The sequence below is a fragment of the Schistocerca gregaria genome, chromosome 4 (genome assembly GCF_023897955.1).
Source record: "Schistocerca gregaria isolate iqSchGreg1 chromosome 4, iqSchGreg1.2, whole genome shotgun sequence".
Classification (NCBI taxonomy): Eukaryota; Metazoa; Arthropoda; class Insecta; order Orthoptera; family Acrididae; genus Schistocerca; species Schistocerca gregaria.
The window spans coordinates 301,045,101-301,060,670 of NC_064923.1; the positions used below are offsets into that span (position 1 = coordinate 301,045,101).

Sequence of the window (15,570 nt, forward strand, 5' to 3'; positions counted from 1 at the left end):
CGTCAACTGCCACCTGACACACCATACAGCAATCTTTTCTAAATCGCTTTGCAGCTGATACTGGTCTTCGGATGACCTTACTAGACGGTAAATTACAGCATCATCTGCGAACAACCTAAGAGAACTGCTCAGATTGTCACCCAGGTCATTTATATAGATCAGGAACAGTAGAGGTCCCAGGACGCTTCCCTGGGGAACAACAATATACGCTTCTTACATGAGACGTCTCGTCAGTTAGAATCGACACAATGGTTTCCGTCTAGGAGAATAGAGCACTCAAAGCCACGCCTTCCACATTACCTCTACACTGAAGTGATACCAGGAAGCAGGCAGACACCGAGTCGATGTGACAGCCAGCAGAAAGCCCCGCTACCTACCTCGGGGGCAGTAAAAGCGGCGCGGCGCCATAAAACGGCTGCGTCTCGCGGCTGCCATGGAGACGCAAACGGCGTCGCTTTTCCGCCGAGAGCGGCGCGCGCTCCAGCGGAGCGCTAAATGTGACGTCGCGGCGCTGGAGGCCGGCGCGGTTCGTTACGCGAAGTGAATGCCGCCGCCATGCGGCTGTCGGATGCGGGTAGGGGGGTTGGCGGTAACAGCGGCCGTCACCCCTGCTCGCCGTCTCCAAAGGACGCGCCGGCGGCCGCTTCCGTGTTCTTTGCAAGGGCTCTGTCGCCGAGCTCCACCGGCGTAGAGCTTTACTGTGTCGCTCAGCTTCCACAGCCACACGGAGACACCGTATTCTCGCCTTCTTTATTGCACACTAATAAATAACCAGTGCAACCGATATGTGGGTCACAGTTGGCAGTTCGATGTGTTCAACATCCACTTCCAGATTTCACCTGCGTCCTCAGTTTATACAAACTGCTGACCTCCGTAACTCACTTGCCACTCCGAGTGCCGTCTAATGGCATTTTGCAAAATGGACAGGTCTTGTGCCCAGTACAATCCGCAATATTCTAACTCTCTGTGTGAGTGGAAGGGCCTTTCTAAACTGAAGCCTGCACTCACATTATTGGTAAATATTAAGCGGGACCCGACCACGCCCAGACTTGCATGGTGACCATTCAGAAAGGTCTGTCACTTCTTCTTTGGTTATTCCGCCGAAATTGCAGCGAATTATTTTCGCCCGGTTTGTTAACTTTCAGAGGAGAGTCGCGAGTGGGGATTTTTCTCTTGTTGCCATGTTAAAATTTGCTTCCTTTACCAAAACTCAGCGGAGTTTGTACAGTCTCATCTCACTAACATGTTATGCAGACGCAATTGCGAGAGAATTCTGAAACAGTGGTTTACTAAGTTTATTGTCCATCCCGTTAGCTCAGTGGTCAGCGTGACGGATTGCCATCCTACGGGCCCGGGTTCGATCCGCGGATCGGTCGGGAATTTTCTCCGCTCAGGGACTGGGTGTTGTGTTGTCTTCATCATCATCTCATCCCCATCCGTAGCGCAGGCCTTCCAAGGTGGCGTCGAATGTAATAAGACCTGCACCAAGGCAGCCGGACCTCCCTCGTAAGGGGCCTCCCGACTAATGACGCCAAACGCTCATTTCATTTCCATTAAGTTTATTAAGTGAGGACCTGACGAAACGTAAGGTTAGCATCTTATGAAGAAACACATTCTACGACAGAATAAACGTGTAATGACTTCACTTACGTTGTTCCAAAACCTACAACATTTCTCATTTCACCAGCTATCGACGGCCGTCAAAAATTACATTCTCTCATTGAAGAAGTCTGTAGTTAGTGGCATAATACTGTAGGTAACGATGTTTTGCATAATAACCACACGGCAAAATACTCTTTGTTTGCTATCATTTGCCCACATCTCATTTCGATATCTCAAACCGTTTATGCAATGTGAGGAGTGTTGTGAATATTTTCCCTCTGGCTTTAACGCTGGTCGATCACAAATGAGTGAGCTATGTCAGATCAATTTTCTCGAGATTGATGACAGATTCCCACCTCCAACCAAGTCTAAAGAAGAATTCAATATGTTAGCTAAATTTCATATGCAGCAACAAATCGTTCAAATGGCTCTGAGTACTATGGGACGCAACTGCTGTGGTCATTAGTCCCCTATAACTTACAACTACTTAAACCTAACTAACCTAAGGACATCACACACATCCATGCCCGAGGCAGGATTCGAACCGGCGACCGTAGCAGTCGCACGGTTCCGGACTACGCGCCTAGAACCGCGAGACTACCGCGGCCGGCTATGCAGCAACATATTATGTAATATGTACCAGACGCAAAAACAGAGCGACACGTATTTTTCATTGCAAACTTTTTCAAATTACTTGCAGTGTCTTACTTCCACGTAAATACCCCAATAACTATGTTCATTAACGAAATTATGTGCATATCATAATGAACATGACATATAAAACTAGGGCCGACGGGGTTGGCCGAGCGGTTCTAGACGCTACAATCTGGTTCTAGGCGCGTCAGTGTGGAACCGCGCGACCGCTACGGTCTCAGGTTCGAATCCTGCCTCGGGCATGGATGTGTGTGATGTTCTTAGGTTAGTCCGTTTTAAGTAGTTCTAAGTTCTAGGTGACTGATGACCTTAGAAGTTAAGTCCCATAGTGCTCAGAGCCATTTTATAGAACTAGAAGTAAAGCAAAAATTGAATTTTTTTTTACTAAATAGTTTCTGTAAAATCGTTTGAGAAATATAGCAGGGCGTGTGCTTCGATCCTGTCATTGCTGACCAGCCGACAGAGCATTCACACAAGGTTGGCGCCGGTGGCGACACCTACAACGTGCTCACACGAGGAAAGTTTACAAACGATTTCTCACACACAAACAGAAGTTGACCGGCGTTGCCTGGTGAAACGTTGTTGTAATGCCCCGTGTAAGGAGGAGAAATGCGTACCATCACGTTTCCGACTTTGATAAAGGTCGGATTGTAGCCTATTGCGATTGCGGTTTATCGTATCGCGACATTGGTGCTCGCGTTGGTCGAGATCCAATGACTGTTAGCAGAATATGGAATCGGTGTGTTCAGGAGGGTAATACGGAACTCCCTGCTGGATCCTAACGGCCTCGTATCACTAGCAGTCAAGATGACACGCATCTTATCCGCATAGCTGTAACGGATCGTGCAGCCACGTCTCGATCCCTGAGTCAACAGATGGGGACGTTTGCAAGACAACAACCATCTGCACGAACAGTTCGACGACGTTTGCAGCAGCATGGACTATCAGCTCGGAGACCATGGCTGCGGTTACCCTTGACGCTCCATCACAGACAGGAGGGCCTGTGATGGTGTACTCAACGACGAACCTGGGTGCACGAATGGCAAAACGTCATTTTTTCGGATGAATCCAGGTTCTGTTTATAGCAACATGATGGTCGCATCCGTGTTTGGCGACATCGCGGTGAGCGCACATTGGAAGCGTGCATTTGTCGTCGCCATACTGGCGTACCAGCCGGCGTGATGGAATGGGGTGCCATTGGTTACACGTCCCGGTCACCTCATGTTCGCATTGACGGCACTTTGAACAGTGGACGTTACATTTCAGATGTGTTACGACCCGTGGCTCTACCCTTCATTCGATACCTGCGAAAGTCTACATTTCAGAAGGATAACGCACGACTGCATGTTACAGGTCCTGTACGGGCCTTTCTGGATACAGAAAATGTTTGACTGCTGCCCTGGACAGCACATTCCCCAGATCTCTCACCAATTAAAAACGTCTATTCAGTAGTGGACGAGCAACTATACGCCAGTCACTACTCTTGATGAGCTGTGGTATCGTGTTGAAGCTGCATGGGCAGCTGTACCTGTACACGCGATCCAAGCTATGTTTGACTCAATGCCCAGGCGCTTCAAGGCCGTTATTACGGCCAGAGGTGGTTGTTCTGGGTACTGATTTCTCAGGTCCTATAAACCCAAGTTGCGTGAAAATGTAATCATATGTCAGTTCTAGTATAATATATATGTCCAATGAATACCCGTTTATCACCTGCATTTCTTCGTGGTGTAGCAATTTTAATGGCCAGTAGTGTAAGAAAGTGAGGCTCCTCCCTGAACCCCACACTGGATGCGTGCCTGCTAAAGTGTATACAGCAGTTCGCCCGCACTTCTCACCCGGCAGGACGGCCATCTCGGTGGAGGAGTGCATCACGCAGGAGCAGATCGTGGAGCGGCTGCGGCTGCACAAGGAGGTGCTGAGCAGCGTGAAGCAGCAGCCGTGGGGCATGCGGCGCAAGCTGCGGCTGGTCAAGCAGGCCAAGGCGTACGTGAAGCAGCACGAGGGCGAGCTGCGGGAGCGGCGCACCACGCGCCACCTGCTCTCCAGGTGCCACCTGCTCGTCATCAAGGTGAGGACAGCGCTGGCGAGCGAGGCGGCCGAGGAACGCCGCGTAAAGCCAAACACGTTGTGGAGGCTCTTGTGAAGGAGTGAAAACTTGCTAAAGAGAAGATCGCGTAAGTATTCCGTTATTTACAAACAACATGTTTCGGCAGGCTTCACTGTCATCTTCAGGTTTTAAAAAAATTATGTTATAAAATTTGTTCGTTTTCAATTGAAACTCACGCCAAGTTGTCAAGTAGATAGAACGTAGCACATAACATAAAGATTTGTCATAAACAAAAGATTTAAAATCAAGAAGCACCTTGCGCAGAAGGCCATGTCCTTATAAATAGCGCTCACAGATGATTGTTTCGTCAAGAACACAGTACACAATAAAATGCGCAGTAGCGCATCTGCTAACGGGGTTTATATGAGGTAACAATAATCCGTGAGCGCTATTTACGAGGGTGAGTGAAATAAAACCTTAAATTTGTAATAACAAATCGAAGTTTCAAAATGGCTCTGAGCACTATGGGACTTAACTTCTGAGGTCATCAGTCCCCTAGAACTTGTTGTTGTTGTGGTCTTTACTCCTGAGACTGGTCTGATGCAGCTCTCCATTCTACTCTATCCTGTGCAAGCTTCTTCATCTCCCAGTACCTACTGCAACCTACATCCTTCTCAATCTGCTTAGTGTATTCATCTCTTGGTCTCCCTCTATGATTTTCACCCTCCACACTGCCCTCCAATGCTAAATTTGTGATCCCTTGTGCCTCAGAACATGCCCTACCAACCGGTCCCTTCTTCTTATCAGGTTGTGCCACAAACTCCTCTTCTCCCCAATTCCACTCAATACCTCCTCATTAGTTATGTGATCTACCCATCTAATCTTCAGCATTCTTCTGTAGCACCACATTTCGAAAGCTTCTATTCTCTTCTTGTCCAAACGATTCATCGTCCATGTTTCACTTCCATGCATGGCTACACTCCATACAAGTACTTTCAGAAACGACTTCCTGACACTTAAATCTATACTCGATCTTAGCAAATTCCTCTTCTTCAGAAACGCTTTTCTTGCCATTGCCAGTCTATATTTTACATCCTCTCTACTTCGACCATCATCAGTTATTTTGCTCCCCAAATACCAAAACTCCTTTACTACTTTAAGTGTCTCATTTCCTAATCTAATTCCCTCAGCATCGCCAGACTTAATTCGACTACATTACATTATCCTCGTTTTGCTTTTGTTGATGTTCATCTTGTATCCTCGTTTCAAGACACTGTCCATTCCATTCAACTGCTCTTCCAAGTTCTTTGCTGTCTCTGACAGAATTACAATGTCATCACCGAACCTCAAAGTTTTTATTTCTTCTCCATGAATTTTAATGCCTACTTCGAATTTTTCTTTTGTTTCCTTTACTACTTGCTCAATATACAGAATGAATAACATCGGGGAGAGGCTACAACCCTGTCTCACTTCCTTCCCAGCCGCTGCTTCCCTTTCATGTCCCTCGACTCTTATAACTGCCATCTGGTTTCTGTACAAATTGTAAGTAGCCTTTCGCTCCCTGTATTTTACCCCTGCCACCTTTAGAATTTGAAAGAGAGTATTCCAGTCAACATTGTGAAAAACTTTCTTCAAGTCTGGAAATGCTAGAAAGGTAGGTTTGCCTTTCCTGAATCTTTCTTCTAAGATAAGTCGTAAGGTCAGCATTGCCTCACGTGTTCCAATATTTCTACGGAATACAAACTGATCTTCCCCAAGGTTAGCTTCTACCAGTTTTTCCATTCGTCTGTAAATAATTCGCGTTAGTATTTTGCAGCTATGGCTTATTAAACTTATTGTTCAGTAATTTTCACATCTGTCAACACCTGCTTTCTTTGGGATTGGAATTATTATATTCTTCTTGAAGTCTGGGGGTATTTCGCTGTCTCGTACATCTTGCTCACCAGATGGTAGAATTTTGTCAGGACTGGCTCTCCCAAGGCTGTCAGTAGTTCTAATGGAATGTTGTCTAATCCTGGGGCCTTGTTTCGACTCAGGTCTTTAAGTGCTCTGTCAAACTCTTCACGCAGTATCATATCTCCCATTTCCTCTTCATCTACATTCTCTTCCATTTCCAGAATACTGTCCTCAAGTATGTCGCCCTTGTATAGACCCTCTTCTACTCCTTCCACCTTTGTGCCTTCCCTTCTTTGCTTAGAATTGGGTTTCCATCTGAGCTCTCGACATTCATACAAGTGGTTCTCTTTTCTCCAAAGGTCTCTTTAATTTTCGTGTAAGCCTCTACATCCTTACATTTGTCCTCTAGCCATGCATGCTTAGCCATTTTGCGCTTCCTGTCGATAACATTTTTGAGACGTTTGTATTCCTTTTTGTCTCCTTCAATTACTGCATTTCTATATTTTCTCCTTTCATCAATTAAATTCAATATTTCTTCTGTTAGCCAAGCATTTCTACTAGCCCTCGTCTTTTTACCTACTTGATCCTCTGCTGCCTTCACTACTTCATCCCTCAGAGTCACCCATTCTTCTTCTACTGTATTTCTTTCCCCCATTTGTGACAATTGTTCCCTTATGCTCTCCCTGAAACTCTGTACAACCTCTGGTTCTTTCAGTTTATCCAGGTCCCATCTCCTTAAATTCCTACCTTTTTGCAGTTTCTTCAGTTTTAATCTACAGCTCATAACCAATAGATTGTGGTCAGAGTCCACATCTGCCCCTGGAAATATCGTACAATTTCAAACCTGGTTCCTAAATCTCTGTCTTACCATTATATAATCTATCTGATACCTTCTAGTATTTCCAGGATTCTTCAATGTGTACAATCTTCTTTTATGAGTCTTGAACCAAGTGTTAGCTATGATTAAGTTATGCTCTGTGTAAAATTCTACCAGACGGCTTCCTCTTTCACTTCTTTCCCCCAATCCATATTCACTTACTATGTTTCCTTCTCTCCCTTTTCCTACTTTCGAATTCCAGTCACCCATGACCCTACACTACCTGAATAATTTCTTTTACCTCATCATATATTGCACCAATTTTTTCATCATCTGCAGAGCTAGTTGGCATATAAACTTGCACAATTGTAGTAGGTGTGGGCTTCGTGTCTATCTTGGCCACAATAATGCGTCACTATGCTGTTTGTAGTAGCTTACCCGCACTCCTATTTTCCTTTTTTTTTTTTTTTTGTCATCAGTCTTCTGACTGGTTTGATGCGGCCCGCCACGAATTCCTTTCCTGTGCTAAACTCTTCATCTCAGAGTAGCACTTGCAACCTACGTCCTCAATTATTTGATGGAAGTATTCCAATCTCTGTCTTCCTCTACAGTTTTTGCCCGCTACAGTTCCCTCTAGTAACATGGAAGTCATTCCCTCATGTCTTAGCAGATGTCCTATCATCCTATCCCTTCTCCTTAACAGTGTTTTCCACATATTCCTTTCCTCTCCGATTCTGCGTAGAACCTCCTCATTCCTTACCTTATCAGTCCACCTAATTTTCAACATTCGTCTATAGCACCACATCTCAAATGCTTCGATTCTCTTCCGTTCCGGTTTTCCCACAGTCCATGTTTCACTACCATACAACGCTGTACTCCAGACGTACATCCTCAGAAATTTCTTCCTCAAATCAAGGCCGGTATTTGATATTAGTAGACTTCTCTTGGCCAGAAATGCCTTTTTTGCCATATCGAGTCTGCTTTTGATGTCCTCCTTGCTCCGTCCGTCATTGGTTATTTTACTGCCTATGTAGCAGAATTCCTTAACTTCATTGACTTCGTGACCATCAATCCTGATGTTAAGTTTCTCGCTGTTCTCATTTCTACTACTTCTCATTACCTTCGTCTTTCTCCGATTTACTCTCAAACCATACTGTGTACTCATTAGACTGTTCATTCCGTTCATCAGACCATTTAATTCTTCTTCACTTTCACACAGGATAGCAATGTCATCAGCGAATCGTATCATTGATATCCATTCACCTTGTATTTTAATTCCACTCCTGAACCTTTCTTTTATTTCCATCATTGCTTCCTCGATGTACAGATTGAAGAGTAGGGGTGAAAGGCTACAGCCTTGTCTTACACCCTTCTTAATACGAGCACTTCGTTCTTGATCGTCCACTCTTATTATTCCCTCTTGGTTGTTGTACATAATTGTATATGATCCGTCTCTCCCTATAGCTTACCCCTACTTTTTTCAGTATCTCGAACAGCTTGCACCATTTTATATTGTCGAACGCTTTTTCCAGGTCGACAAATCCTATGAACGTGTCTTGATTTTTCTTTAGCCTTGCTCCCATTATTAGCCGTAACGTCAGAATTGCCTCTCTCGTGCCTTTACTTTTCCTAAAGCCAAACTGATCGTCACCTAGCGCATTCTGTTAAGCTGATTGTGCGATAATTCTCGCACTTGTCAGCTCTTGCCGTCTTCGGAATTGTGTGGATGATACTTTTCCGAAAGTCAGATGGTATGTCGCCAGACTCATATATTCCACAAACCAACGTGAATAGACGTTTTGTTGCCACTTCCCCTAATGATTTTAGAAATTCTGATGGAATGTTATCTATCCCTTCTGCCTTATTTAACCGTAAGTCCTCCAAAGCTCTTTTAAATTCCGATTCTATTACTGGATCCCCTATCTCTTCTAAATCGACTCCTGTTTCTTCTTCTATCACATCAGACAAATCTTCACCCTCATAGAGGCTTTCAATGTATTCTTTCCACCTATCTGCATTTAACAGTGGAATTCCCGTTGCGCTCTTTATGTTACCACCGTCGCTTTTAATGTCACCAAAGGTTGTTTTGACTTTCCTGTATGCCGAGTCTGTCCTTCCGACAATCATATCCTTTTCCATGTCTTCACATTTTTCCTGCAGCCATTTCGTCTTAGCTTCCCTGCACTTCCTATTTATTTCATTCCTCAGCGACTTGTATTTCTGTATTCCTGATTGTCAAGGATCATGTTTGTACTTCCTCCTTTCATCAATCAACTGAATTATTTCTTCTGTTACCCATGGTTTCTTCGCAGCTATCTTCTTTGTACCTACGTTTTCCTTCCCAACTTCTGTGATGGCCCTTTTTAGAGATGTCCATTCCTCTTCAACTGTGCTGCCTACTGCGCTATTCCTTATTGCTGTATCTATAGTGTTAGAGAACTTCAAACGTATCTCGTCATTCCTTAGAACTTCCGTATCCCACTTCTTTGCGTATTGATTCTTCCTGACTAATATCTTGAACTTCAGCCTACTCCTCATCACTACAATATTGTGATCTGAGTCTATATCTGCTCCTGGGTGCGCCTTACATTCCAGTATCTGGATTTTCCTATTCATTGTTAAAGCTACTCATGCATTACCCCTATTTGATTTCGTTTTTATAACCCTGTATTCACCTGACCAAAAGTCTTGTTCTTCCTGCCACCGAATTTCGCTAATTCGCACTATATGTAACTTTAACCTACCCATTTCCCTTTTTAAATTTTCTCGGAATATTTTACCCAAGAGGACGCCATTATCATTTAATCATACAGTAAAGCTGCATGCCCTCGGGATAAATTACGGCTGTAGTTTCCCCTTGCTTCCAGCCGTTCGCAGTACCAGCACAGCAAGGCCGTTTTGGTTAATGTTACAAGGCCAGATCAGTCAATCATCCAGACTGATGCCCCTGCAACTACTGAAAAGGCTGCTGCCCCTCTTCAGGAACCACACGTATGTCTGGCCTCTCAACAGATACCCCTCCGTTGCGGTTACACCTATGGTACGGCCATCTGTATCGCTGAGGCACGCAAGCCTCCCCACCAACGGCAAGGTCCATGGGGGAGGGGAGGGCCTAGAACTTAGAACTACTTAAACCTAACTAACCTAAGGATATCACACACATCCATGCCCGAGGCAGGATTCGATCCTGCGACCGTAGCTGTCATGCGGTTTGAGACTTTAGCGCCTAGAACCGCTCGGTCACCCCGGCCGGCAAGTCGAAGTTTCGCGCCGTTGTCCTGCAAGGTGGTAAGCGTGCTACAAACAGCGTGCAGAATGGCCTGTAGGTGGCAGCATAGCGCAGATGCACACATAACGTCGACTTGCACCAGGGAAGAACAGCGATCTGTTATTTGCTTTTTGAATTGTGAAGGTGTGAAACCTATTGAAAATTGAAATTCATCGACGAATGAAGGTTAAGTACGGTGACGCCTGTTTGTCACAGCAGCAAGTCTTCGAATGGAGCCGGCCGAAGTGGCCGAGCGGTTTTAGGCGCTACAGTATGGAACCGAGCAACTGCTATGCTCGCAGGTTCGAGTCCTGCCTCGGGCATGGATGTGTGTGATGTCCTTAGGTTAGCTAGGTTTAAGTAGATCTAAGTTCTAGGGGACTGATGACCTCAGATGTTAAGTCCCATAGTGCTCAGAGCCATTTGAACCGTTTTTCTACGAATGGAGTAGGAAGTTCGCAAATGGTGTGACTTCAGTGGAAGATGCTCCTCGTCCAGGCCAGGCACAACGAGTTGTGACCCCACAGAACATTGCAGCAGTTGAAGCCATAGTGAAGGAAAGCCGCCGAGTGACACTGAATGATATTGCAACATGTTTACAGATTAGCCATTGGTCAGCACACGACATTGTGTATGATGTGCTCCAGTTTCACAAAGTGTCTGCAAGATGGGCGCCACGGCAGCTGACTCCCGAAATGACTGGGGACGAAATCTGGGTTCACTTCCACCAACCGGAAATGAAGAGAGCGAGCAAAGAATGGAGCCATTCCTTATCACCTAGTGATTTCCATGTGTTTGGACCACTCAAAGACGCTATGTGAGAAAAGGTACGCCACGCAGTGCATGAGTAGTTGTGCAGACTACCAAAAGATTTTTTTCCTAAAGGAATTTATGCACTTTGTAAGCGCTGGAGGACTTTCATTGCGTGTGCAGGAGATTATGTTAAGAAGTGATATACCTTTGTACCACTTCAGCACAATAAATAATATTTAAAAAAATATTTAATATTTTCATTTGACTCACTCTGGTACATGGACATAGGCATGTACACAAGGTGTTTTTTGATTTTAAATCTTTTCTTCATGACAAACCTTTGTACTAGGTGCTACGTTTTAGCTACTTGACAACTTGGCGTGAGGTCCCACTCAAGAAGAACAAATTTTATAACACAAGTTTCTGATGGTATAGGTAACAGAGAAGGGAAGAGTAACCAGGCACTTTTTATAATGCTATTTAATCATTTAAACAGCGCCGTTGACGTTTTAGAAGCGGCGGATTCATCATGAGACGGTTCGTTCACGTTAAGATACATTTTACATTGGCTTTCACTTTTTGTTCTTCCGAATGATGAAATTTTCTTGGTGTGGTGGTGCCCTGCAGCCAAAACAAGATGTGAGACAATGTCTGATTAACTGTAATTGTGCCTCACAACGATTTTAAACGATGCAAACATATTATTAAAGTGAAGATGTTTTGTTAAGTCACGTTGAAAATCTGCGCCATTACGTTCCAGTGCCGACTGCTTGTGTTCATGCAGCAGCGAGGGACTGTATGAAGTACTTTCTTTATATATATGAATACACATATTCTGAAGCACCACTCACATACCAAGAAGTTCCACCACAAGGAAGTATGTATACAATGATGGTGATATCACAACCATAACAATGCCAAAGACTTTCAGATTTATTTCGGTATATACGTACATGTGACGTCCCATTACTTACTATTTATATTAAAAGAGAAAAGATTAAAATTAAGATAAGCAAATAAAGCAGCCAGTTTGTTATAAAGTGTTACTGCTGTGAAATTATGTAAATAATATGGCATATATTGGAGGCAAAGTAAGCGATAAGGCTACATGTACATAAACAAATATTACAAAAGTAAACTTATTTTGTAAGTCATCTTCTCTGTAAGAGTCAATCTATATTTTATACACAGCCAAGGGTCCAGAATATCACTTTTCGACAAAATAACACTAACGTTTGCAGATCTGAAGATGACAGCAAAGTCTGTCCAAGCTGCTTGTTTGTAAATAAAGTAATATTTATGCGAACTTGGCTTTAGAAAGATTTTACCAAGTAAAATGGATCACTCCTACTTTCTCAGCATGCCAAAATTTTATGTGACAGATGTATCCAAAAAGTAAAGGAAATTTTGTAATTTCATGTGTTCTATTACACTGATTCACATGACTTCTTCGTTATTGTGTTGGTAAATGTCAGTAAAGTTTCTATACAGTGTTAGCCGTATTGTATATTCTGCCTTACATAGCAAGTACAACACCAACAAGATACTGTTGGTTGTCAGTGTAACTTCGTTCACGTACACACCATCGGCAGGTATGTAAGTGATTAGATTTACAATTCTATGTGACGGGCGGAACGGCCAGCAGAGTCCATTAGTGTTGTTTATGAAAGCAACATCAAGGTTGTTAGGCCGCGCCATATTTCTTCTATGCGATCGATATTTCAGCGCCACTGCTGGAATCTGCTTCAGGGTCTTGTGGCGTCAGCTGTGGACACCACAAGATCTTAAAGAAGATCCCAGCAGTCGGATCGAAGCATCGATAGTATAGAAGAAATACGACGCGGCCTCACAAACAAGATTTTATCTTCGGTGACAACGGCCACGAATGCCTTCAGACTTACAAAGTTGTTTACGTTTAGTGTCGTTAACACATACGTAGAATATATAGGTCGACAGCGTCTAATGGGGAGAGCTATAGGACAAGGAGATGTCGAGAGCTCGTGTGAGACAGAGTTATTAGCACCTCACAGAGTTTAAAAGGGGCCTCGATTTGGCCGGCAGATCGAAGCTTGCAATATCCAGATTTGTGGGGCATTCGCGTGTGACAGCTGCCGACTGGTAGACTGCATAGGAACGTGGGGACAGGCATGCTCGCTTTCAAGATTCCGGCCGACCATGTCTGACAATCACAAGGGAGGTTCGCCATATTATGCATAAAGCATATCGTAACTTCTTCACATTTGCACCTCCCGTTCGACTACAAGTAATGAATTCACTGCAACATTCTCTATCATTTCGTACCAACGGGCAGAGACCATTAGCTTTCGGACTAGGAAGTAATCGTCTTATTGATAGGCTACTGGCAGTGCTACAACTCACGGCCTGGATTGGTGACTTGGCCGAGAAGTAAGGACTGCCGATGAAGGACGTCGTATTGTGTTTAGCGATCAATCGCGGTTCTGCCCTGCCCCTAATGACCGTCGTCTGCGAGTATGGCAGCGATCTGGGGAGATTTCCCATTTTCCCAGTCTTTTGGAGAGGCACAGCGTGTTACATCTGACGTAATTCTGTGGGGAGCAACAGGATATGATTTCAGGTCACGGCTGGCAGTGACCGAGGAAACACTGGTGGCACAACTATACGTCACGAATAGCTATCTGCGTCCTCATCAGACAGTATCTTGGTGCCATTTTGTAACATGACTTTGTTTCTACACAAATGGCAAATGTCTCTACGAACTGTCTGCGTGCTATTGAGGTACTGCCGCGGCTAGCGAGATCCACATTCTGTCCCGGATAGAACGCTTATAGGACCAGCTCGGACGTCAACAATGCCCCAGCGCCAGCATAAACGATGTTAATGACCAGTGAAACAATTGCGCGCCAGCTCGCTTCAGGAGAGGAATAGAGTGAACTCATCAAGTTTCATTTCGTTTTCCCCTCACCTTCTGGGAGCTTTACATTCTTTAAGGGTTTCTTGAAACTATTGTAACAGTCGTTTTTTGTTTTGGTCTTCAATTTTTTTACCATCCCATTACCGGTTTCGAACCGCCTAACGATTCATCATCAGTTGGTACATAATATTTACTGAATGTCTGCAGCAGCGTGGGAGACGTGTAGCTGTGGAAATATATATAAACGAAACATGTAAGCACTTAGTGTGGGGGGAATATTCACGTTATGGGGTAGATTTTGTTGCATTACTTACAATTGCTAGTATTTGCTGGCTGGATGTTGGTGTACACAGTACTATGGAAAACATAATGAATGTTTTCCAGTGACATTAATTGAACTTTACACGCTTAGCCACAGGTTACTTGTTCCACATACTTTACTAATTAAATAAACCTAGGGGTATAGATAAAGTTATTTCAAAGAGTTTATGTTAGGGCAGAGAGTCTCTTCCTTCGACTCTTGTAATAAACATTGGCATCCTGTTTCAAACTTCCTGACAGATTAAACTGTGTGCCTGGCCAAGACTCAAACTCGGGGCCTTTGCCTTTCGCGGGCAAGTGCTCTCCTTTCTTTCAGGAGTGCTAGTTCTGCAAGGCTCGCAGGAGAGCTTCGTTAAAGTTTGGAAGATAGAGGACGAGTTACTGATACAAGTAAAGCTGTGAGGAGGGGTAGCTCAGTTGGTAGAGCACTTTCCAGCTAAAGGAAAGGTTTAATCTTCCAGGAAGTTTCATATCAGCGCACACTCCTCTGCAGAGTGTGAATCTCATTCATGTACCTATTTCTCTATTGCAAAAATGACATGTAGTAGTATGGTAAAACTGACTTGTGCTATCTACAGTTTTAGGACTGCAATTTCAATTGCAATTTCATTTATCTTTTGTTTAATTAACACTGATCTACAGTTATGGAAATAAAATAGCAAAAAACATCAGAGAACTACTTTTTTTCAGTAATGAAATGTTAAGCTGTGTGGTATGTGGAAGGAGATTGTGTATGTGTGTGTGCGTGAGTGAGTGTGTGTGTATGTGTGTGTGTGTGTGTGTGTGTGTGTGTGTGTGCACTCGAAGCAGGGAGAGCGTTCAGTAGGGGTGCCAATGTGGGATAGTGAGGGAGAGAGAGAGAGAGAGAGAGAGAGAGAGAGAGAGAGAGAGAGAGAGAGAGAGAGAGAGGTGGGTCGTTGGTAGGGATGTCTTTTTTGTTAGTTATTTAGTTTCTCAAGTGTAATGATTCTTTGCAATTTTGGAAAAAATGGTTATTTCCGAAATCTTTTTGCTCACTTAAGTTGGTGTGAGATGATTTATTGTTACGGGCGAAAATCTCTGATTGTTTCAATATGTCCACTTTTATTCCTTTGCTCCTAATGTATAAGACATGGAGGTTTGGTTTTATGTTTGTAACTGAATGACTGTTTCGTGGTAAGTGGCCTGTAATACTGGATTTACTTAATTTTTTAAAATATAGTGCATCTGAGGCTTCTCTGTGTTCTTTGTTCCGAATTTCAAAGTTTTGTCCTGTTTCCCCTATGTAGTAGCAGGATCATTTATACATACCAGAGGTGTAAAAAGGTGCCTTAGCTGTT

General features: G+C 43.9%; 1 protein-coding gene across 1 annotated transcript in view; it reads left to right on the forward strand.

Moving 5' to 3' along the window:
• The window catches only part of LOC126267693 (transmembrane channel-like protein), a 269,360-nt gene that overhangs the window by 69,581 nt on the left and 184,209 nt on the right, over positions 1-15,570 (forward strand). Inside the window, exon 5 of the mRNA XM_049972995.1 lies at positions 4,099-4,324. Within this exon, the coding sequence (XP_049828952.1) occupies positions 4,099-4,324 (226 nt within the window). The remainder of the gene's footprint in view (positions 1-4,098; positions 4,325-15,570) is intronic.